General features: G+C 46.4%; 1 protein-coding gene across 3 annotated transcripts in view; it reads right to left on the reverse strand.

Annotated features, from left to right (window-relative positions):
- AFTPH (aftiphilin) overlaps positions 1–24,113 on the reverse strand; it is a 78,407-nt gene that overhangs the window by 25,173 nt on the left and 29,121 nt on the right. For all 3 annotated transcript variants that reach the window (XM_015408523.1, XM_015408522.1, XM_015408525.1), the window contains exons 2-5: positions 16,108–17,905; positions 4,038–4,186; positions 3,280–3,406; positions 216–272 (exon numbers count right to left, since the gene is read on the reverse strand). In XM_015408523.1, the coding sequence (XP_015264009.1) occupies positions 216–272; positions 3,280–3,406; positions 4,038–4,186; positions 16,108–17,874 (2,100 nt within the window). In that variant the 5' untranslated portion in view covers positions 17,875–17,905. The remainder of the gene's footprint in view (positions 1–215; positions 273–3,279; positions 3,407–4,037; positions 4,187–16,107; positions 17,906–24,113) is intronic.

Raw genomic sequence — 24,113 nt, forward strand, 5'->3', positions numbered from 1 at the left:
GGCAATTCTTGGCCTGATGGGACCCCTGAGTTAGAAAGCGCTTTAAATTACGGAACATATTCCATCAAAATGCAAAGGAACGGCACTTGCTGCCTCTGTTACCCACTCCCATCGATTACCAATCCAATTGATTACTGTTTGTGAATTGAAATTAAAGGGCTCAAGCTGAGGCTTCAGGCAACTGAACAGAACTACTGCAGTGCATCTTCACTTACCAATCCTGCTGCGTACATGGGCACTATCATAGGTTGCTTCTTGTTGCCTGTGAAGAGCTGATAAGATATTTCATTATGATTATGCTGCAATACATTAACAGAGATGCTAAACATTTTCTTCTGTTTTGTGGAGGCAGTCCTCCTCTGACCTGGGTTTTCCCAACACCTGGAGGGACTTTCCTCTCTCTCTGCCACCAGCACCTGGCCTTTATAAAAACTGCCCACTGGGAAGGCCAGGACTCCCAGCTTCCCTTCCACGTTCCAAGGCCTTGCCTCTGTCTCCCCCCCCCCACTGTCCAGCCTCCTGCCTTGTGCACCACTGGAGGAGTGGCCACTTGCCAACTGGCTGCCCCTCCCCTTCCTCCCGGGGCACTCCTTTTAAAATAGCGTGTCCAAGACGGTGGAGGTCTAGGTGGTACAGAGAACCACTACCAGAGATGTGAAGGCCCCGAAAAAAACCAAAAAAATTCGGGGGGGAAACAAGTTTTTTCCCCTGAAGCCTTTTTTGTTTCCCCCCCGAAAAATTGAAAAAAGAAAAGAAGAAAAGAAATAAAGAATGATTATGGAACGATTTATTTTAACATGATGAATAAAATATTTTAAGACAAGGTGTTCAAATATTTTCCAAATCATTTCTAAAAAATATGTATGGTATCAGATTGATCTAATTTCTGTGCACTGAGGACAAGCTAGTCCTAGGTTACAAACTGAACTCTCCAATGCAAGAACAAGATGCATTTCTTCCTTTAGGAGGTACTATTGTCAGAAGAAAAGAAAAAGGTTTCCGTTTTGTTTTTGCATGTGGGTGGGTATTCTGTTTGTAATAATCGTTTGGATACACCCTATTTTTAATATGCTAGTTGTGATAATTTCATGCCACGTAAAAATGACCATAGTCATATTTTATGTTCCTAAAGTAACAGAATGACTTTCAATCTGGAAAAGAAAAAAGAAGTGCTAATGTAGCATTTTTTTCAATTTTTCCAAAACTTTCTGGTTTTTTTCCAGGAAAAAACGGGGTTTTTCCGAGCTTCAAAATTTCCGGAAATTTTACATCTTTACTACCAGTATCAAAAGTTACAGAGCATCTATTAAAACAGGGGTGGCCAAACTGTCAGACGTTTGAGAGCTGCAAGACATGAACAAACACTGCACACAAGCTTTTACTGAAAAATATGCAAATCTGCCCTTTATTAACATTAAATGAGACTGCCAGAAATAAAAAGCTAAAGGGGTAAAAACAGATATTAATAATGATATTTATTTATCCAATGATATTTAATTGTTTGCTAAGAGGTGGAAAGAAAGCAAATGGATGGGGGAGGGTGGAAGGAAGGGGGAAAGAGGGAAGGAGAGAGAGGGGGGGAAAGAAAGCAAATAAATGGGGAGGGAGGAACAAGAGGTGGAAAGAAAGCAACTTTAACCTTAAATGTGTTCTCCAACACCCCCCCACACGCCCTCACACCAGCTGGCTCGTCTTGAAGAAGAGATTTAAAGAGACAAATGCCTTCTCCAAGGGGGAGCTCTGAGAATGCATTTAAAGTTAAAGTTGCTTTCTTTCTCTGCTCCCCCACCCCACACCTCAAGCCTACCCAGGAAGGGGAACCCTGGCGTGGGGAAGGTAAGACCAATCGTGGAGGCATGCCTCCCCTTCACTACCCCAGCCACCATTCCAGGAGCCACACAATGGCCCCGATCACACGCAGAATTTGCCACGGGATACTCACAAATGCCGGCCGGATCTTACTGGCACGACCAAGCAGACACATCTGGCCAGCGCCCCGCACCCGTCAGCAACCCGTAGCAGCCAGCCAAAGAAGCGGAGTTTAAAAGTACCCGGGAAAATCCACTATCAACTGGTTGCGACGGGCTGCAGCCGGACGCTCTCCGTGTGAGCTTTCTTTCTCCAGCGCGCTCCTCTCGCCCTCCCTGCTTCCTGGTTGGAGCGCGCCGGAAACACCCGCTGATGGAAACAACGCTGTCACGTCTGATCGCGTTGGGGCGCGTCAAATTGTGACGGCGCAAATCGCCACACCTCCCCCCCTCCCCGCGTTTTCCAGCACGTGTGACCAATATGTGTTAAAGAGCCACATTTGGCTCCCGAGCCACAGTTTGGCCACCCCTGTAGTTAAAAGAAACTGTTCACAAGTATACTTTTAGCACAGCACCAGACTGAGTTAGGGATTGAAAAGAAAAGGGTAGAACACCATTCCTCCGTCCCTCCCTCTATACACACCCTAGCAGATGTTAAGTATAAAGGGCAGGCTCCTTATCTTAGAAAGTTACAGATGTTTTACAGGGGTTCCCATTCCCTTCGTGCCTCTTTCAGGTGTGCAGGCCAGCCCATAGCAACGGCTGCTTCCTACAGACCTCAGGTAAGAGTTCTGTCTGCCTCGATGGAATCGGGGCAAAAAACAGAAGCAAAAGAACAAACCCTCCCCCTTGCTCAAAGGAGTTTTATCATTTCTCTTTCTCCTCCCACTAACTAGGTCAGGTTGGGTCAAAGAAACTTTTCCTGAAGTCCTTCTAGTACTTAATTCCTTCAAATCTCTGTTCCCTTCTAAAGATCACCTGTCTAGCAGGGGGGGCAGACCGTCCCACTGCCCCTAGTGAGACCTATGAGGTCTTCTAAAAGGAGTGGCTGAGGGGAGGGACGGGAAAGCCATTGAACTGACTTCCCTCTTCCGGCCTGTTCTCTGTCCAGAGAGTCAAAAAAAAAACTTTTTAAAACTCACGGTGAAGGTTTTGTTCAGTTCAAATCCCCTCACAGGGTTGGATCTTCCAGGGGCCATTCTGCTAGTGGTGGACTTTCCCCGGAAGCAAAGAACCTTGCCCCATTGCAAGAGGCTCTCCCGGAGCCTCTGGCTTTAAGAGGAACAGATCCGGGGGATCCAATTCATGAAGTTTAACAATGGAACTTCTAGGAATAAAGCAACGGGCCATTGCGACGTGGTTCTGCCAGAAGCTCATGACAAACGAATATCCCCACGTCAATAAGTCCACTCGCGTCGAACACGGCTCAGGCAACCACCTAAGTGGAAGAAACGGCTTGCAGGTCACTCACTATGTTTCTCGTGTCGATTCCCAAGGAGCAGAGAAGCTTCTTGTTGCTGTGAGAACCGCCCCACTGGTATCGCAGTCCATACGCATCGTGGATGCCCTGAAGCTCCGCCCACACGTCCAGCAATTCCCTACACAGCCACACAGCCAATCAGAAGTTGTGTGAAACAGAGAGAGAAGAACGCAAGGACTCAGCAGCTTCAGCTGTTTTCTTCTGAGCCTTTAAATGACAGAGACGCTCGGAAACTCCAGTTAGACTCATGCCCAGGCACAAAATTTTTATGGGCATTGTTCTAGCTGGGGTGCACTAAGAGCCGTTAGTGTCCCCCTTTTAATTGGAAAACGATGTCTGTAAGCCGATGGCGCAGCCGCCGCGTGGAATTCAAAATATTAATAAGGAATCAGAAAGTGAGTGTAAGTAATAGAGCCACATCCTAACTAAACGACATCATTTGTACATCACTTTTAAGTACATAAGAGGCCACCACACAGATTAATCTGGGGTACCATACATAATCTGTAAAGGACAAACCACAGTGAAGAATAATATTGTGTTTTCAGTGTGCATACAACTAAAATGGAATTCATATTTGAGCACACTGGGGGGAAATTGGCATACAATCTCTAGATAGACAGACAGACAGACAGACCCATACAATCTCTAGATAGATGATAGAGAGATAGATAGACAGACAGACAGACAGACAGACACATACATACATATAAATCTCTCTTTATTTGTCACACAAAATGGGTTTGTACCTTTCTGACTGGGTCTCCTCCGGCCTTCCAGGCACACCACCAGCTTCTAGTAAGAGATTTAGAGGAGTGATTTCTTCTTCTATTTCGCAAATGGGTACGCCAGGAAAACAGGCCTCAAATATTCGTTCCAGGCGACTTAACAGCGTTGTCTGCATCGGGACGGTCAAAACCAAAAAATGTTGACAATCACACAATGTTTTGCAGCATTAAGGGAGAGGGGACACATAAAACAATGTGTTTTGGATATTAGTCTTAAACAACAATTCAATTAATGGTAAAAGAACACAGGGCTATTAAAAAATCCAACTATTTGGGCAAAAAGAACACAGTTGTAGCAACAGCTGAATACTCTAAGACTCCAACCTCTTTGAGCCTGCAGGCACATTAGGAGTTCTGACATGGCATTGGTGGGTGCAGAAACAGAATGGCTGCCTTCAATCAATAGAACACCTGGAAGAACGAGCTTGGGATACCTTAGGTTACTCCTGGGAGACGGAAATCCAACAACTACAGCCTCAGTTGCAAATTTTTGTGCAACGGCCTATAAAATCCATCAGTTGCTTTCGTTATCGGGGTTTATGTAAAGACCATCTGTTTACACTACCGCTTAATTACACTGAGAGGGGCCACGGTGGCTCAGAGGTTAAGACACTGAGCTGCAGACCAGAGGGTCGGTAGCTCGGCAGTTCGAGACCCGAGTGCCGCATGACGGAGTGAGCTCCCGTCTCCGGCCCCAGCTCCTGTCAACCTAGCCGTTCGAAATCACACTTCCCACTGAAGTGTGGGATCACATGACCACAGAAATGTCTTCGGACAGCACTGGCTCTTCAGCTTGGAAATGGAGATGAGCACCGCCCCCTAGAGTCAGATCTGACTAGCTCTTGAGCAAGGGAAACCTTTACCTTTACTTGACTTAATTACACTATTGTCTAGTTTAATTTGTGCTTTTTAAAACTAATATTAATTTCAGCCTTGCGGGATCTTATCTATGTTGGCCTTTGACCGTACAACAAAGGATCTGCTTTGATTTGACGTCTGCTGCTCCTGGCAGTTTTGGTTCCTCCTCCACCAACTCGGCCACAATCATGGGGACTCTGCCGACTTTGGAAAGCCCCAGCCTTCACGATGAGGATGCCGTGGTGCTTTCCGCGGCTAGCAGAGCCCCTCTGACTATGGCCAGGGAAGGGAGGGTGTGTGGGTAAGAGCTGTTGAGAGCAGTAACAACCCAGCTAAGAGGGAAATGATGTTTTTTGCAAGGTCGCCCCCCCATTCCCAAGAGCTCTTATGCATTCTCCCACCCCGCTATAATCGAAGGCGTTTTGGAAAGCTCCCCATCAGATTCCCTTTGGTAAGGACGGGGCGGGCACACACAGCATGAAAAGCCGTAACGGAACAGTCATGATGCATTAACGTGCCTTAAGTAATACAAGCTGAAGTAGTCAGGAGGTATGCAATACCTTGAATTCTGAACGTTTTCAGACATTAGAGCCAGTGTGACACAGTGGTTAGCATACGGGCCTAAGATCGCAGAGACCCGGGTTGGAACCCCAACTCTCACAGCCTAACCTACCTCACAGGGTTGTTGTGAGGGTAACACAGAAGGGGAAAGACTGTTGAAGCCACTCTGGGGCCCCACTGGAGAGAGAAGCAGTGTATTAAAAAAAAAAAAAAACCCTTGTGTGCACTGGAGACGTGCGGGAAGTTTTCCAAAACAGAAAGACTGCCCATTTCTAGACATTCGTTGTTTCATAAAACAGCGACGAATGGATTGCCACTGTCGATACAGGATTATGTAACACTGGCCGTTTCAAAGTGGTAATTCCTGGGGTGGATCCAGAAGTGTGTGAATGGAAATGTAAACACAGCGTGGCCCCACTTGAGCAAGACACTGTGCTAGATGGACTGCAGAAATGCAAGCTGGGATACTTTTAACACAGCACAAGGCACCAGCGTGGTCTTTTTGTACACTTCCACAAGGGCTTCTCGAAATCTTCTACTCGGTCCAACCCACTGTTTATCAGGTGATTATCCCTAGGAATTGTGGGAGAGTAGATACATATTTTAAGGGCCACGGTGGTTCAGAGGTTAAGACGCTGAGCTGCAGACCGGAAGGTATAGATAGGGACTCTGGGGCAAGTGATGCTCTGTCTTCTTGGTGCTTGGGGGGGGGGGTCAACAGGGGGAGGGGCTTCTAATGTCCTGGCCCCACTGGTGGACCTCCTGATGGCCCCTGGTATTTCTGGCCACTGTGTGATACAGAGTGTTGGACTGGATGGGCCTTTGGCCTGATCCAACACTGGCATCTCTTATGTTCTTATGTCGGTAGTTTGGCAGTTCGAGACCCGAGTGCTGCTTGACGGAGTGAGCTCCCATCTCTGGCCCCAGCTCCTGCCAACCTACCAGTTCAAAAGCAAGAAACTGCAAACATATAAATAATACCACTTCAGTGGGAAGGTAACAGCATTCCATATGCCTTGGCATCTAGTCATGCTGGCCACATGACCACGGAAACGTCTTTGGACAGCGCTGGCTCTTCGGCTTGGAAATGGGGATGAGCCCCGCCCCCTAGAGTCGGATTCAACTATCTTTTGAGCAAGGGAAACCTTGACTTTTACCTATATGCATATTTTACTGATCTATAAAGCTGGGGGTGGAGGAGAGAAAGAGGGCATAAAACCAAAATAAAATACACCCAGAGCAAAAAAACGAGCTGTGAATTCGCCCAATTGGCTATGCAGGTAAAGCTATAATTCTTAGGTCTCCTCTCACAAGATGGGAGGGTGATATTATGATCAACCATCTGATCATATGGAATTAAAAAGTAATGTAAAGTGACGCTGTGGAGAGCAACAGTGAAACTGAGGTGTTTCGGCTACCTCAGTGGAAGACAGTTACATTCTGTTCAGCTAGACAAATGGATAACAGCTTCCAAAGCATGGGACACAGAGCCAGTTTGGTATAGTGGTTAAGAGCACAGACTCTAATCGGGAAGAACCGGGTTTGATTCCCAACTCCTCCATATGCAGCTGCTTGTGTGACCTTGGGTCAGTCATAAGTTCTTTCAGAGCTGTTCTCTCAAGGGCGGTTCTCGAGAGAGCTCTCTCAGCCCTACCTACTTCACAGGGTGTCTGTCGTGGGGAGGGAAGGGAAAGGAGATTGTAAGCCACCCTGAGACTCCTTCGGGTAGTGAAGGGTGGGGTATAAATCCAATCTCTTCTTCTTATCTGGACATGCTAAAATCAGCACATGAACAATTTTCACTTCCTTCGGGGGAGTGTCTTAAATGTAGATATAAGAGAAGTACAATCTCTAAACTTTCACAATTTAAAATAATTTGCATAGGACATTTGAGTTTGTTTCTATGCCGCATTATCAACCACACGATGTTTTCCATACATGTATTTGTTGATAAAGGTAAAGGTAAAGGTTCCCTTGCTCGAAAGCCAGTCGAATCCGACTCTAGGGTTGCTGTGCTCATCTCCGTTTCGAAGCCAAAGAGCCAGCGCTGTCCGAAGACGTTTCCGTGGTCATGTGGCCGGCATGACCAAGGCGCACAGAACGCTGTTACCTTCCCACCAAAGTGGTACCTATTTATCTACTTGCAATTTCTTGCTTTCGAACTGCTAGGTTGGCAAGAGCTGGAACTAGAGATGGGAGCTCACTCCGTCATGCGGCACCCGGGTCTCGAACTGCTGAACTACTGACCTTCCACAGCCTGCAGTTCAGCGTCTTAACCACTTGAGCCACTGCAGCTCCATGTATTTGTTGATACTGGGAGATATAATCAACAGGGAGGTTTTTTTAAAAAAAATTAAAATACTAAATAAAATTTTAAAAAAGCATACTAGATTAGACAATGCACCATTTAGGGCAACCAATCCAATACAATGGGTCAAGTCCAGCACAACACTGCTGCTTGTGCAAGTGCAAACACAACAAAAAGACAATGGTAGCTGCTTGTGCTACATTAAGTCCCCCCCCCCACTTGCACACAATGTTTTGCCCACATACTGTAATATATAGGAAAAGAATAGGAATATGCACATAAAAAAAAATCTGTATTTTTCAGATCCGGATATCGGAGCTGAAAACTATTGGTAATTCCAGTTTCCACCTGTTCGGTAAAATTATGGGGGAAGGAAGTGTCCTGGAAGCCTTAAAATGCAGGTGCCTGATATTTCGGTTACACCCGAATATTTCTGGGATTTTTCGGGACCCATTTCCCCGTTTCCTTAAAAACCCTTGATATCATCTGGAGACCTGAATATATCTGGAAAATACCGATAAGGTATATTTTAGCCGGACAAGATATAGCTGAATGCACATCTCTAGAGAAAAGCACTAGGTGCTGGACAAGACCTTTTGCAAGCAGAACTGCTCTAATGCCTGTCTGTGCTTCCACTTCAGTCTCACTGAATCCGAACGGCTGGTCACATGCTGTCAATTCACAGGCCATCAGAAGTCAACTTCATGTTACCTTGAATGTGCCATAGAAGAGGTGCGCAAGTATGTGCTTTAACTGAACGGCCGCTCCGAGACATAACACTGCAGTCAGGGAGAGGCTGCTTAGTCCAGAGGTGTTCAACAGAAGGCCCAGGGGTCGGAAGCGGCCCGTCCAGGGCTCTTATGTGGCCCATGAGCAACTAATGCAAGGGAGAGAACAGGAGAATGTTCGGGGGTGGGGGGAGTGGGCAGACCAACTACGATTGTGGCTTCAGCAAGGCAGAACAACCTCGTCTGCAGCACTCAAGCAAAGTGGGAGCGTGTGTGCAGTGATGTACTGCTGGCTCTCCAGTCCACCCGTATGGGTTTTACTTTCCACCTCCCTCCCAGCTCATGAGGCCTTGCAGTAAGGATACACCAACTCAGAGTTTACCAGCTGCTGTCCTTTAAACAAGTTTATATTTGTTACCTAGCATTACGTTTTATGGCACACGTGGCCCGGCCTGACAAAGTGATATTTATTTAATTTGTATCCCGCCCTCCCCGCCAAGGCAGGCTTAGGGCGGCTTACGCAAAAGTATAAAACAATTAAAACAAGAATTAAATAAAATCAGAATGCAATTATAAATATTATAAAATATAAAGTGCTAGTTTGTATCAGATGGCGGGCATAGCAGCATCCTCAAGTGACAGCTGGCTGACATCGTAGTCTGAACATAAGAATGTAAGAACAGTGGGGCCACGACACTAGAATAGATTGGACACTAGAATAGTCTGGGTTGACTGGCTGTCAACAATGATGTTAGTGTTAGGGCCAGGGCCACAGATTCTTGGGCGCAGCTCCCTAATTGAAGGCCTGGTCAAATCTGGCCCTCGTAATAAATGAGTTCAACACCACGGGCTTAGTCCTTCCTCTTGACAAAATCGCCACACGCCACCAAGCTGTTTCTCCACCTTCTGGGAAGGCAGGGGCTCTTTTGACCATGCACGTGGAAGTACGTGGCTTTTGGGACAAGGGTAGAGGGGACAGAGTTAAAAGTTACCCACTCCCCGAACTGTTCACTCAAATATACAGCCTATTGGACCTGGTTTTCACTTCTTTTTTTTAAAGTTGGGAGATTGATACATAAAACTGCTGTGTGACATCTGGTTCAGTCCTTACACAGGAATCTTGGGAACCAAGTTTTTAAAAAGGAAATCTAACATAAGGACATAAGAGAAGCCAATGTTGGATCAGGCCGATGGCCCATCCAGTCCAACACTCTGTCACACAGTAGCCAAAAATACCAGGTGATATCAGGAGGTCCAGCAGTGGGGCCAGGGCACTAGAAGCCCTCACACTATTGACCCCCTCCCAGCACCAAAAATACAGAGCATCACTTGCCCCGGAGTCCCTATCTATACCTTGTGGATTAAAAGCCACTGATGGACCTCTGCTCCATATGCTTATCTAATTCCCTCTTGAAGCCGTCCATGCTTGTAGCCACCACCACCTCCTGTGGCAGTGAATCTAGCAATATACCAGTGCAGAACATCATCTAAAAATGTGAAATCCCTGGGTGGGGTGGGGAGACTAGAAATAGTTAGAACATGTTTTTCTTCTGCAGACCTTCACCCACCCCCTCTTCTAACTGGAAGTTTTAGTTAACAAAGGGCTGGATGCTTTCGCTCCATTAAGGCCTGCCTCCTCATCTGCCTTCCCACTGCGGCAAGAATAAAAAGGCATCAAGACGACGGGGATAATAGGGAGCGGCCCACTGGAAAATGCTCTTTCAAAATGAATAAAAGGTTCTAAGACTTTACTCACCCCAAATGCTTTAGAAGAAATATGCAGGATAAAGAATCTGCTGAATGATAGTGATAATTTGGATATATACCGTGAATAACGTACTACCTTTTCAAGGACAGGCTTCCTGTTTGAATGTGACTAATTTTGTCCGTAATTAGGTAAAGGTAAAGGTTCCCTTGCTCGAAAGCCAGTCGAATCCGACTCTAGGGTTGCGGTGCTCATCTCCGTTTCCAAGCCGAAGAGCCAGCGCTGTCCGAAGACGTTTCCGTGGTCATGTGGCCGGCATGTCTAAACACCAAGGCGCACGGAACGCTGTTTCCTTCCCACCGAAGTGGTACCTATTTATCTACTTGCAATTTCTTGCTTTCGAACTGCTAGGTTGGCAGGAGCTGGAACTAGAGACAGGAGCTCACCCTGTCTTGCGGCACTTGGGTCTTGAACTGCTGAACTACTGACCTTCCACAGCCTGCAGTTCAGCGTCTTAACCACTTGAGCCACCGCACTAATAGGGACACACTATTCAAAAAGGTCAATGTTTTCAACCCCGTGTCTCCAACCATGCATTTCCTCCGACAGAACAGCCAGTGTGGTGTAGTGGTTAAGAGCGGCGGCCTCTAATCTGGGAGAACCGGGTTTGATTCCCCACTCCTCCACACGCAGCTGCTGGTGTGACCTTGGGTCAGTCAAAAGTTCCCGGAGAGCTGTTCTCTCAGCGCTCTCTCAGCCCCACTTACCTCACAGGGTGTCTGCTGTGGGAAGAGGAAGGGAAGGAGATTCTAAGCCACTTTGAGACTAATTAGGGTAGAGAAAAGCAGGGCATAAAAACCAACCCTCCTTCTTTCTGTCAGCCAAAGAACAGGCAGGAATTGCTACCAATTTCCCCCCTCCCACTCTAGACTCCCAACTTTGCCCCAGGAGCTGTTCCTGAGGGGGGATAAAACTAAGAAGTGGTTAGCAGGCTGTAATAGAAAGGGGGAGTTCTGCTGCACAAAATCTGCAGATGGCTGGCTACAAGCCAAAGTTGTTCAATTTACCTCTTCATCATAAGACCATAAGAGAAGCCATGTTGGATCGGGCCAATGGCCCATCCAGTCCAACACTCTGGGTCTCACAGTGGCCAAAAATACCAGGAGCCACCAGGAGGGCCATCAGTGGGCCCAGAACTCCAGAAGCCCTCCCACTGTTGCCCCCCCAAGCACCAAGAAGACACAGCATCACTGCCCCAGACATAGTGTTCCATCTATACCTTGTGGTTAATAGCCACTGAGGGACCGCTGTCCTTGGCTGAAGAAATACTTCCTTTTGAAGCTAACTATGCTTGTAGCTGCCACCGCCACTGCTTGCAGCACTGAATTCCACATGTTAATTACTCCTTGGCTGAAGAAATACTTCCTTTTATCTGTTCAGAGCCCACTGCTCATTAGTTTCATGGAGTGCCCACCTTTCAGGGCTCTTTTTGTAGAAAAAGCCCAGCAGGAACTCATTAATAGGCCACACCCAACAGGAACTCGTTAGCATATTGGGCCACACCCCTGGCAGCACAGCTCATTAGCACATTAGGCCGCACCCACATGTTACCAGAAGTGTGGTCATCCAGCCACACCCACCTTTTGCTTCTTACTCTGTTTACCTTGTTTGTTGTCAAAACCCAGGGCCTTTTTTTTGTAGCAGGAACTCCTTTGCATGTTAGGCCACACACCCCTAATGTAGCCAATCCTAATGGGTTTCTGCTGTTGGGGGTGGCCTATTATGCTAATGAGTTCCTGCTGGGCGTGGCCAACTTGGGAGCCAGCCGGAACTCCGTTCCTGTGCGTTCCTGCCCAAAAATAGCCCTGAGAAAAGTACTGCTTTCTCTGCCTTCTCTATTCCATGAATAATTTTATAAGCTTCTATCATGTCACCCCTCAGTCGTCATTCCTCCAAGCTAAAGAGCCCTAACCTCTTCAACCTTTCTTCATAGGGAAGGGGTTCCATTCCCTTAATCATTTTAGTTGCCCTTTTCTGCACTTTTCCCAATGCTATGGTATCTTTTTTGAGGTGCGGTGACCAGAACTGTACGCAGTATTCCGAATGAGGATGCACCATAGATTTAGACAGGATTATGATTCTGGCTGATTCGTTTTCAGTCCCCTTCCTAATAACCTCCAGCCTAGCACTTGCCTTTTTCATCACGGTCCCACCCTGAGTTGACATCTTCAGTGAGTTCTCTACTACAACAATATCTCTCTCCAAGTCAGTTACTGCCAGTTTGGACCCCATCAATGTATATTTATAGTTAGCTAGATCGCAGTGCTGTTACTGTAATGGAGACAGTTTCTAAGTCCAAATAATGCACCTTTGGTTTACTACAAATTTATGGCTTCTAATAGAAAGTACCAACTCAAATTTTTAAAAAGCAGTCGAAACCCGAAATATATATTTCAGTGCTTCTGGTTATCTAACATACTGTAGAAGTTCCAAAGTGGCGATTATTGCTTTTCAGGTGATTGCCCCATGAGACTGTGAGAGAGGACGCATGTTTGTTTTACCGATTTGTGTATCAGGGCGGGGATGAAAACCACAAATACCGATGTAATAATCCACATTTACAGAAACCAATTTATGAATTCACCTGAGTGATTGCGCAGGTCAAATCATACCGAAAAGCTAACTTTCCGATTTGTGGCTTGACATGGTCCAAGGGATATTGCAATACCTCAATGAAACTGATGAGTGTCTATCCACGACATACCATACACAATCCTTTAGAGGTTGTTAATACGACAGCATACGTACACAAACCGAATCCAATGGCATAGGTGCTAGGTGGCCATATGACAGCAATGCTGATTCTGTGAACTTAGATCGTGAGAGGGAAGGCAGGAAGGGTAGCCTCAGTGCTTAGTTCTCGCGGCCCTTTTTTACATGCCCAGGGAAATGCTGATCGCCACTTTGGGGTCAGGAAGCCATTTTTCTCCAGGCCAGTTGGGCCAGGGATCCCAGAGGGTAGTGGGGGGGGGTTGCCCTCTTCTGGGCATAGAACAGGAGTCACGGGGTGTGTGGGGGGTGTGGGGGGGAGGTATTTGTGCATTTCCTGCACTGTGCAGGGGGTTGGACTAGATGAGGTCTCTTCCAACTCTATGATCCTATTGTGCTTAAGATCACAGCTTCTGTGTGTCAACATCTTCAGTACCTTTTGGGTTTTCCTTAAATCTGAACAACGTAAGGGAAGTACATGCTACACAGTCTTCACATTTTTGAAATATGCTTTATCTACATAGCTACGTAAAGTTTTGAAGTTGCCAGAATGTTTAACACCACACTTGATTTGTAGCTCCCCCCCAAGACAAATATTTCATTTCAAATATTTGTTGCAATTCTGACATATAGTTAACGGAAGTTACTTTAATTTTTTTTATTGAATGTCGAAACAAACATTCAAATCAGTTCATGTTCTATTTAGGGCACTGGATATGCTTTCCAGAAATTCAGGTTTTTTTGGGAAGATCCACTACACTGAAGAAGAGGAGACTGGATTTATACCCCGCCCTTCACTTGGGAGTCTCAGAGCGGCTTTCCCTTCTTTTCCCTTCCCCTCCCCACAACAGACACCCTGTGAGGTGGGTGGAGCTGAGAGAACTCTGACAGAAATGGCTCTTTTTTAAGGACAGCTGTGCCAGAGCTTGTGACTGACCCAAGGTCACATCAGCAGGTGCAAGTGGAGGAGTGGGGAATCAAACCCGGTTCTCCCAGATTAGAGTCCGCACCCTTAACCACTACACCAAACTGGCTCTTGACACTGACAACAACCCCATGGCTCAACCTCTGCGCTGAAGAAAGGGAAGAATTATTAGCAAAGAGCAGTCTAGGGCCTCAGAAGTGACATTGCTTTTTCGTCACTATGAGCCAATTCAGTTTCAAATTAACTTTTTATCCCCAAGCTATTAAGCGCTTCTACAGGACAGTTACATAAAGACATCATGACCACAGCCGTTTCTCAATGCTGACTGAGAAGTTATATGCCAGGAGTCCCCAACACAGCGCCCACAGGTGCTATGGAGTTCGCCGACACGCTTCCTGGTACCTGCCAACTGCTTTCAGTAAGAGGGCGGGGCCAGGTGGGTCTCTTAGCCACTGGAGATTTGATTGGCTGTGCAGATTTAAAAAAAAACACTGCTTTGGCAGCAGCTGCTACCACAGCACAGGGGTTTTCGTGGTGTGACTGAAGGTAAGCTACGGCAACCATTTTGTGGCCAGTCCCACCTCCCGCGGCCGCCATGTTGTGGCTGCACCAGTGACACTGTGTCAGAATTCCAAGGGTACCCCACAGGCTCAAAAAAGGTCGGGAACCCCATTATACAGCATTTCCACCATGGCATCCAAGAACAAATGAATACCTTTTTTAAAAAGGACTATTAGCAAGCTTTATTAATGCCGGGGTTCTACCCAATATAGGTGGGAATAAGCCCTCTTAGCCTCTCTAGCCAACAAATCCAGCTTTTCTGTCACCTTGTACACTGGGGCAGCTAGAACCAGTCAAGAGAATAGCCACATGACTGACTGCAGCAAAAACAGCTATAGCTGCTATATGGAGGAGTGACAAGGCAGGGCCTTCCATAAATAGGTGGCAGAACAAGATATGGAATCTTTAGCTAACGGCAGGTTAAAAGATTGGTGATGGAGGGAATCAGATTGTGAATTTCCCATCCTTTTCCAGTATCTCTAAACACGTACTCAAGAGCGTCCTTTACCTCTCTGCGGTTTCAATCAATGCCAACAGCAATTTTGGAGGGCCAATTTTTATCAGACTCCATTGGTTCATCATCTGTGTATTTGTGGCGTGCATGAACTTGAGGATTTACCTCACTATATCCTCTTTTGCCCACTGTATTCTAGTCCGAGGGCTAAATTTTTAGCAGGTATTTTATCTGGTCTTAGTGCTTACCCAGTTGAGGATAAAATTTCATTTTTTTTTGCTATCTGACATTGATGCATATGTCTCATATAAAGTTTCATTATTTGCCCTTGCTGCAAAGAATATACGTTCCAAGGTGACAACGGGAAGGAGTATTATTCAGGCTACTGTACTGTCATTTTGTTATTGATTTCTGGTACTTCTGTATATTCTGACATTAACTTATAGCTTGTTTACCATTTGTATTTTGTAATCCTGTAACGGCCAATGGCTAATTACAATAAACTAAACTGAAGCTGAAGATATGGAATCTATAGATAATGGGGGGAAATCACTGATCAAACAACTCAAAGTGATATGGATATGGATACATACTCCAAATTTGCGGTAAAGTGGTTTCTTGTATTAGGTTATCTGGCTTCTCACAATGCGGTTCTTAAAAAACTGGTTCATATGAACTTGCTCAATATCTGTCATTAAAAAGGTTGTATGCTATGTTTGGTAGTTGGTTGGTTTAAATTTCGGTGTCACGATCCACTTCTCTAATGCAACGTAGCAGAGAAGAAGATGACGTTCTGTGCATCTATATGATTCAATAATAATAATAATAATAATAATAATAATCTTTCAATTTATTGATCGCTCAATCCTGCAAAGCTTGCTGGCTCTGAGCGATTTACAGTTACTCATTTTTCACGAGGGATTAACAATGCTTTGTGGGGTAAGGGAGGACAACATATATACATCTTAAATTATCTTTCTTATCACAAGGTTGTACAATACTGATGTGATTTTGTTTTGTATATATGTTGTAATAAACTCAATTTAAAAAAAGGAGAGACCATGGGTGAATTTCCCCCTAATAAAGCTAGCTGGGGAAGAAAATGCTCCTCACACGGCAGAACCCTTCTTTGAAACACTGATAGAACAGCTACTGTAGTTACCTGAGCCGACGGTGGCAATTCCTCAAGCGGCCTGCCGCCGCTTCCATGGAAAAGTGTTCTGGAAACACTGTCCGTCTTAGGCGATGCTGAGTCGTCAGCGCCAGCTGCTGCATCTGTCCTATGTGCCAGCCACATGTCTTCCTTAGGAGACCCCATTACCTGCTCATCTCCAAAAGCGGCCCACGAACAGCTCTCCTCCGGCTCCGGCTCAAAGGCATTCCACTCCACCGCTTGGTTGCAACCAGCAGAGCTGAAGTCGGAAAATTCATCCGTGTCCAGGCACCGTTTCGTTACCGAATCGAAGTCTCCAAACTCGTGATCGTTCCCATTTTCCCTTTCTGCCAGAGGTTGGACTGCCATACTGGAACCTGGATTGGCTCTCCAGACTTCTTCCAACCCAGAGCGGGAAAGCTCATTTGGTTCAGAAGGCGCTACCGTGGCTGGCTGCGGATGGTCGCCGGTTCTGCTTGGGAAATCCCCACATTCATTACTCGGCTTACTGGTTTTTTCCTCAAAAGGGGGTTCCACATTTTCTTGGCTCACAGAGACTTGAACACCAACAGCAAGTGCAGGAGAGCCATTACTTACTGTGCCGAAGTCCCCAAAATCATCTTCATTTAAGTCACTAGACGAGGCTGGTCCAAGTTCACTTCCATCGTTTTTAACCATTTCAGAGACGGGCATGTGCTTGCCGGTGGGAAGACTGCCAAGATCTTGAACACTATTTACATTAAGGTTTAGCGGACTTGCAGCATCGCTGGTCCAAGAAAAGTCACTTTCTGGGATACTTCTAGTGTCACTCTCTCCTCTGCCTTCAATACCGCCCGTCGTGCCCCCTTGATTCACATTTGTTTGCGTGGAAGAGAAAACATCGGCATGTTCCAGTGCCGTACTTTCATGGACCACTACATTACTTTTTGAAATGCAGACCGGTTCGCCTTCAGTGCAAGTCTCCCCTTCATGTTCACGGCTTCCACCCGAAGCCACTTCCTTCATAGATTCCCCCTCTCCAGCGCTATTTATAATATTGCTTTCGTGCACACTTAGTGTTTCTCTTTCACTCAGATTTCTGCATATTTTACTTCCTGCTTCTTCTGCCTGGGCTGCTTGCTGATGTGAGAAGGTGGTAAAATCTGCAAAGTCCTCTACCGTGCTGGGCGCAGACACCGATCTCAAGTCAGGACTATGAGTGCTAACCGTTTTTAATGCCTTCGAGTCACCGATACCGTCCAGATCTTCCACCCCTGGAGGACTTGTGGCGTCCAGTGCTGCAAATCCATTTGTTAGCACGTCTGGGCACTGCGGTCTCTCGCCATTACAGCTGTCTATTTGTTGGTCCTGACCTGGCGCTATCCTATCAGTCCGAATAATGTCAGAGGGCGGTACCTCCGATTTCTCAGTTCTGTTTACCTCTACTGAGTTGGATTCATCAAACGATGAGCCCAGACGTAGACACTCAAGTTTTTCTTTGCTAGTGCCGGCAGGAAGTCCTTTAATAGAATTAGGAAGTTCCGTGACGCCGTCCGCATCGTTAACATATCTAAAGGCTATAATGCTGTCCACGCCGCTCGAATAATCAGCGTTATACGGAGTTCTATGGTCTTCCTTTGAATTGGAATAATCTGATGCAAAGTCGAAGCCTACGCTAGTACTGCCAGCACCGGAAAATCCACCAAAATCACCAAACTCGTCATCTTCCTCCTCGTCAGCTCCGTTATCCAGTGGTGGAGGGGAAGACGAGTACATTCGGATAATCTCAGGTTCCATTGTTCACCTATCTAAGCAGAACGTTTTGCACCTATGAAATAAGAAAAATAAGAATATATTCAGTATGTTACGAATACACATTAACACGGGTTAAGAATATTTATGCATGTTAAGGACACAACAGGATATGGCCTTGTCAAAACTCCAGAAGCAATTTTATTGGACTTATGGCCAGATAATTCAGTACCTAAAATACACCAAGAACTAATCTCCACCGTGCTTTCGGCAGCAAAGACTGTAATTGTGGCTAGCTGGAAAGACACCAACCCTCTCTCCAGCGGACGATGGTTTACCAAGTTATGGGAACTTTTGACAATGGATAAAATCTCTGACTCCATAAAGAGAATAGAAGAACAAAATCTCACCTCAAATTTGCTGGCCCAAATGGTCTCCATTTCTGGACTATATCCACAACACTCAATTTCCATCTACAAAACATATGCCTGCCAAGTACAAAGAAATACTTACCTGTTTATAGAGATTTGTTTTTGGAGCTTATAATGGATATTACCTACTAGGTATTCGCTCTTCCCTAGACAAACTTTTGTTGAAACTTGTGTTCAGGAACATATCTGTATATTATGTGGAGGTAACCACCTAGTTTATCCTTATGAGTTGGTTGATTGTAGTTATTGTTAGTTTTGTGTTTCATGTTAACAAATGTTTAAAAACAATAAAAATTTATTTAAAAAAAACAAAAAACAAATACTCAATTGGGTAATATCACAAAGTACCCATGACGGTCTGCAGTAAAACAACTAGATTTTTTAAGTCCAACAAGTATTGGGAGCACAGTTTCCTCTAAGCTGTGCTAGGGGGTGCTGGTGCACAACATTTCAGAGGCCAGCTCAGGGGATTTATGCTCAGCTCACAACCAAGCTTCCATACGAAACAATGGAAGATGGGGGCAACTCCTTCTTCCCCCTGGTCCAATCTTTTTGAAACTTTTTTTTTGGGGGGGGGGTTGAAGAGAGGCACCAGCAGTGATGCTGCAAATCTGGTGCCTCCATCTCAAAAAAAGCCCCCCAGAAATTCCCAGATCGATTCTCCATTATAGCCTAAGGGGATCATTGACTATAATGGTCCCCCATAGGCTATTATTGAGCCAGGGGGGAAAAACACCATTTTTTTTGCACACCCCGATTATGCTTTTCAGTATGATTGGCAAGCTGAATTCTTATATCCCAGTCTGAAGGTCGGAGGGGGTATTGAAAGGAAAGGGTTTAGGAGGCAAAGGCGCAATGTGCATTGTAATCAGCTTGATCAGAGGAGAGGAGTGTTCCCTCTAAGCTGTGGAGCCCTGTGAGCAAAAATTCTACTTTGTGAGCTACTGGCATTAAGGTCGTGAGCAGGTGATTTGGCTACTGGATAAATTAGTTTGCACTGGAGCCATCCTTCCTGAGCCAAGACAAAAAATGTGTGAGCCAGAGGCTAAAAAAATGTGAGCTAGCTCACACTAACTCAGCTTAGAGGAAACACTGGTGTAAGGTACCTCTGCATCCTGAGTTCTTTCTCTGCAACACCACTCCCACCTTCAGACTGGGATACAAGGACTCAGGGATCTCCATTCCAACTTGTATCTGATTAAGGGAGCTTTAACTTTCAAAAGCTTACACCACCTCACTGGCTACTGGTGGTCAAGGGCTCTCCCATACTGAGAATCCAGGGCAATGTTTCCCAACCAGTGGGACAGGACCAATGTTCCCTCTAAGCTGAGTTAGTGTGAGCTAGCTCACGGTTTTTTAGCCTCCGGCTCACACATTTGTGTCTTCACTCAGGAAGGATGGGTCCAGAGCAAACTAACTTATGCAGCAGCCAAATTGTTTGCTCACGACTTTAAGGCCAGTAGCTCACAAAGTAGAATTTTTGCTCACGAGACTCCAAAGCTTAGAGGGAGCATTGCTAGCTCACACTAACTCAGCTTAGAGGAAACACTGGTGTAAGGTACCTCTGCATCCTGAGTTCTTTCTCTGCAACACCACTCCCACCTTCAGACTGGGATACAAGGACTCAGGGATCTCCATTCCAACTTGTATCTGATTAAGGGAGCTTTAACTTTCAAAAGCTTACACCACCTCACTGGCTACTGGTGGTCAAGGGCTCTCCCATACTGAGAATCCAGGGCAATGTTTCCCAACCAGTGGGGCAGGACCAATGTTCCCTCTAAGCTGAGTTAGTGTGAGCTAGCTCACGGTTTTTTAGCCTCCGGCTCACACATTTGTGTCTTCACTCAGGAAGGATGGGTCCAGAGCAAACTAACTTATGCAGCAGCCAAATTGTTTGCTCACGACTTTAAGGCCAGTAGCTCACAAAGTAGAATTTTTGCTCACGAGACTCCAAAGCTTAGAGGGAGCATTGGGCAAGACCCCAAAGTGGGTTGCAAAGCCTCTAAAAGTGGGTCGCTGGCCAGCCCCTCTCCCTAATGGCCACCCCTGACCTTTCCATCGCTCTCTTTTGTATTTTGGAAACCAAGACCTCACCCTGGAAGCAAGATCTTCCGTGACATACATTAGTTGGTATATTGTCTTCACTGCATATACATGTTGATCACGTAAAATGTGTTCTGATGGGTTACTCGAGTGAGTTTCTTAGAATCTTACAGAGGGGGGATTAGAGGGAGTAACATGGAAGGAGAGGGTGGTCAAAGGCCGGAATGTAACCTCCACCTGCAAAGGCTCTGTACTTCAGAAGGCCGCTTGCTTGGGGTCCAGGGGGGGCCCTTTGAGCGATGGCTGTTGGCTTCTCAAAAGAAACACCTGGCTGGCCACTGTAGAAAACAGAATGCTGAACTAGATGGATGCCGAGGTCCTAGTTTGCCTGGGGTGCCAAAACGCCTTGGGCCAGCCTTGGATGGGTCACCGTACTAGAGATTCGGGGGGAAAAAACGGTTTTTTTCCATTTTTCCCCTGAAGCCTTTTTTGTTCTTTTCCGAAAAATTGAAAAAAGAAAAGAAAAAAATTGATTATGGAACGTTTTATTTTAACATGACAAATAAAATATTTTAAGACAAGGTGTTCAAATATTTTCCAAATCATTTCAAAGAAAAGAAAAAGGTTTCCATTTTGTTTTTGCACGTGGGTGGGTATCCTGTTTGTAATAATTGTTTGGATACACTATATTTTTAATATGCTAGTTGTGATAATTTCATGCCAAGTAAAAATGTCCACAGTCATATTTTATGTTCCTAAAATAACAGAATGACTTTCAATCTGGAAAAGACAAAAGAAATGCTAATGTAGCAATTTTTTTTCAATTTTTCCGAAAATTTCCGTTTCCCCCCAGAAAAAACTGAAAAAAACCTGGGTTTTTTTCCGAGCTTCAAAATTTTACATCTCTACACCGTACGCAGTAAATTTGGACTTGTGGGTCTCCGTACCAAAAAGGTTGGGAACCGCTGATCTAGGGAACATAGTGGAGCAAAGACTGAATAGACAGCTGTGGCCTAAACTATCTCTTTTACGTCTTACTTTCCTTGCAAGAAAATAAAAATACCCAAAGCTTTTATGGATGGGGGTTGGGGGGACGTGCTAAAAATCAAAGGATCTGGCACTGATCTGGACAGCCCAGGCACGCCCGATCTCGGAAGCTAAGCAGGGCTGACCCTGGCAAGTCCGTGGATGGGAGACCTCCAAGGAATACCAGGGCTGGGACGCAGAGGAAGGCAGCGAGCCACCTCTCTGAACATCTGTGCCCAATACGGGGTCGCCAGAAGTCAGCCAGGGCTTCCAGGCATGCACACACACACAAATACTAACAAAACAAAAAAAAAATATCAAAGAATCTGTATAGGAACATGGTTCAATTTTTGCCGCCGGCACGATCCTATTTGAAACCCAAACTTTCAAAGGCATTTAGCTCAAGGGATTTATCTTCATCTGCCCGAAAAGGATGCCCAGGGTCAAGATGCAGTCTGCACACGAAGTTCCTAGTAAGAAAGGTCCTACGTTTAAATGTTACTTAGTGGGGGCCAGTCCTCCGAAACAGAAATCCACCAACTTCTCAGCGGCGCGCTAGACAAAAAAGAGCTGTTTAAAATTCAGACACCTCACCCAGCCCGCTCTCCGAGCCGCATTTAAATGATCCAGACGTGGGAAGTCACGACTGAGCAACCCCGCGGGAAAGGTGGTGAAAAGCTGAAACCCTCTCGGGACTGTTGCTAACCAAGGTTAATCTCTGGCCCCTTTGCCACAAGGAGTTCCTGCTGTTCTAAACAAGCCACTCTTTATTAAGGTATTTATACCCCGCATTTCAATTAAGCTTCGAGGGAGCGCGACAAAAAGCTCAACCGCCACAGCGAAAAATCGAGGCTAATAAAAGGAAGCGGCCGAAGCCAACCAGAACAGCAGCAAGGCAGCAGAGGCATCTCAAAATCCCCCCCCCTCCCAATCCTGACTTGGACAGGAGAAAAACAAAGTAGGCCTCCCTCCAGTCCGACAATAGCTGGGACCAGTGTTCCCTCTAAGCTGAGTTAGTGTGAGCTAGCTCAGTTTTTTAGCCTCCGGCTCACACATTTTTGTCTTGGCTCAGGAAGGAAGGCGCCAGAGCCAACTAATTTATGCAGCAGCCAAATGGCTCGCTCACAATTTTAATGCCAGTAGCTCACAAAGTAGAATTTTTGCTCACAAGGCTCCATAGCTTAGAGGGAACATTGGGACTGCACCGTTGTTGAGCAGCCATGACCGTACTTCCATTGGGGGGGGGGGTATGCACAGAGAGCAGGTCATCTGAAGAGGCTCTCCATACACAGGTAAGTATGCACGAAAGCAGGTAGCCCTGAAGGTATGCAGGGCCCAGACTGATTGTTTGTTTATTAGTTTCGGCTTGTATTCCGCCCTCCCTGCGAGTGGGCTCAGAGTGGATGACGACAGGAAATCCACAACAGGAACGAAAACATTTCACAATAAATAGTTAAAGCAGTTGAAAACAAAGCTACAGACTAAAAACAGATAGCACTGCAGTTTAGCGTAATAACCGTGAGAACTGGAGCCGCTAGGCCGTAAACCAGACTGTGGGTCTTCACCTAGTGGGCCAATCAAGGATGGAAGGTGCAGCAGGGGAGGACGGTGGATGGAATACCTGGACGCCCAACCGCCTCACCCAAAGGCCTGGCAGAACAGTAATAGGTCCCGCAGGGCCCGGATCTCCAGTGGGAGCACAGCAGAAAAGGCCCTGGCCCAGGCTAAGCGGACGTCCTTTGGGCCGGGGACAACCAGCAAGTGTCGCTTTACAGGCCAATATCCAGTGTTTTCAACTGGGATCCAAGGGAGTTGGTGGCAGTCAGGTGCTGAATGCTCTGAGCGGCCTGCCACAAACCCCACCCTGAGACACGTTCTGGAAGCTGTGGTTCCGGGACACTCTTCGAAGACAGCCAAGCACATTAGAGGCGCCCAGTCTGCATATCACAAAGTCTTCGGTGATGGATGCCAGATACCAGGTTGGATCCAATGGGGGGGGGGAGAGGCAGAACGAATCATCCCCTGCCTTCCCCCCTTCCAGTTCCTCTGCAGAGGGCCATTTGACCCAGGAAGCTACTCTGGAGGACAGGAGAGCCTCACTAACAAAAGGTTTCACAGTACGAGAGGCTGCGCCCTGACCTTGGCGACCCAGGCGAGCCCGATCACGACAAATCTCGGAAGCTAGGCCAGGTCAGCCCGGGCTACAGGGGCGCAACATCTTTTGGTTATTCCAGGCCCCAAGGACATCAAGTTGGCTGCAACCAGGGCCAGGGCCTTTTCGGTGGCGGCTCCTACCTGGTGGAACAAGCTCCCGGAGGAGATCCGGGCCCTGCGGGACCTTATGCAGTTCGGGCCTGTAAGACGGAGCTCTTCCGCCAGGCTTTTGCATAGGGGCCGCCCCCGCTACTGCACCACCACCGCGTTGCCATCTTTGATGGTGGATTCTATCAGGATGTGAGCTGGCCCTGGAAAGACGATCAGACGACCTGAAGAACTGGTTATGAAAGGACGACAGTACTATCTGGAACTTATGCTGATGGGTTATGCTGGTTTATGGATTGATAAGAGCTTATGATTTAGAGCACCGGCACTTTCTTTGTGATTGACTGCTTTATTCTGTTTTTAGCTGTTGAATCATAAGAACATAAGAACATAAGAGACACCAATGTTGGATCAGGCCAAAGGCCCATCCAGTCCAACACTCTGTGTCACACAGTGGCCAGAAATACCAGGTGCCATCAGGAGGCCCAGCAGTGGGGCCAGGACATTAGAAGCCCTCCCACT

This window comes from Gekko japonicus, unplaced genomic scaffold (genome assembly GCF_001447785.1).
Source record: "Gekko japonicus isolate JY-2015 unplaced genomic scaffold, Gekko_japonicus_V1.1 scaffold1100, whole genome shotgun sequence".
Lineage (NCBI taxonomy): Eukaryota > Metazoa > Chordata > Lepidosauria > Squamata > Gekkonidae > Gekko > Gekko japonicus.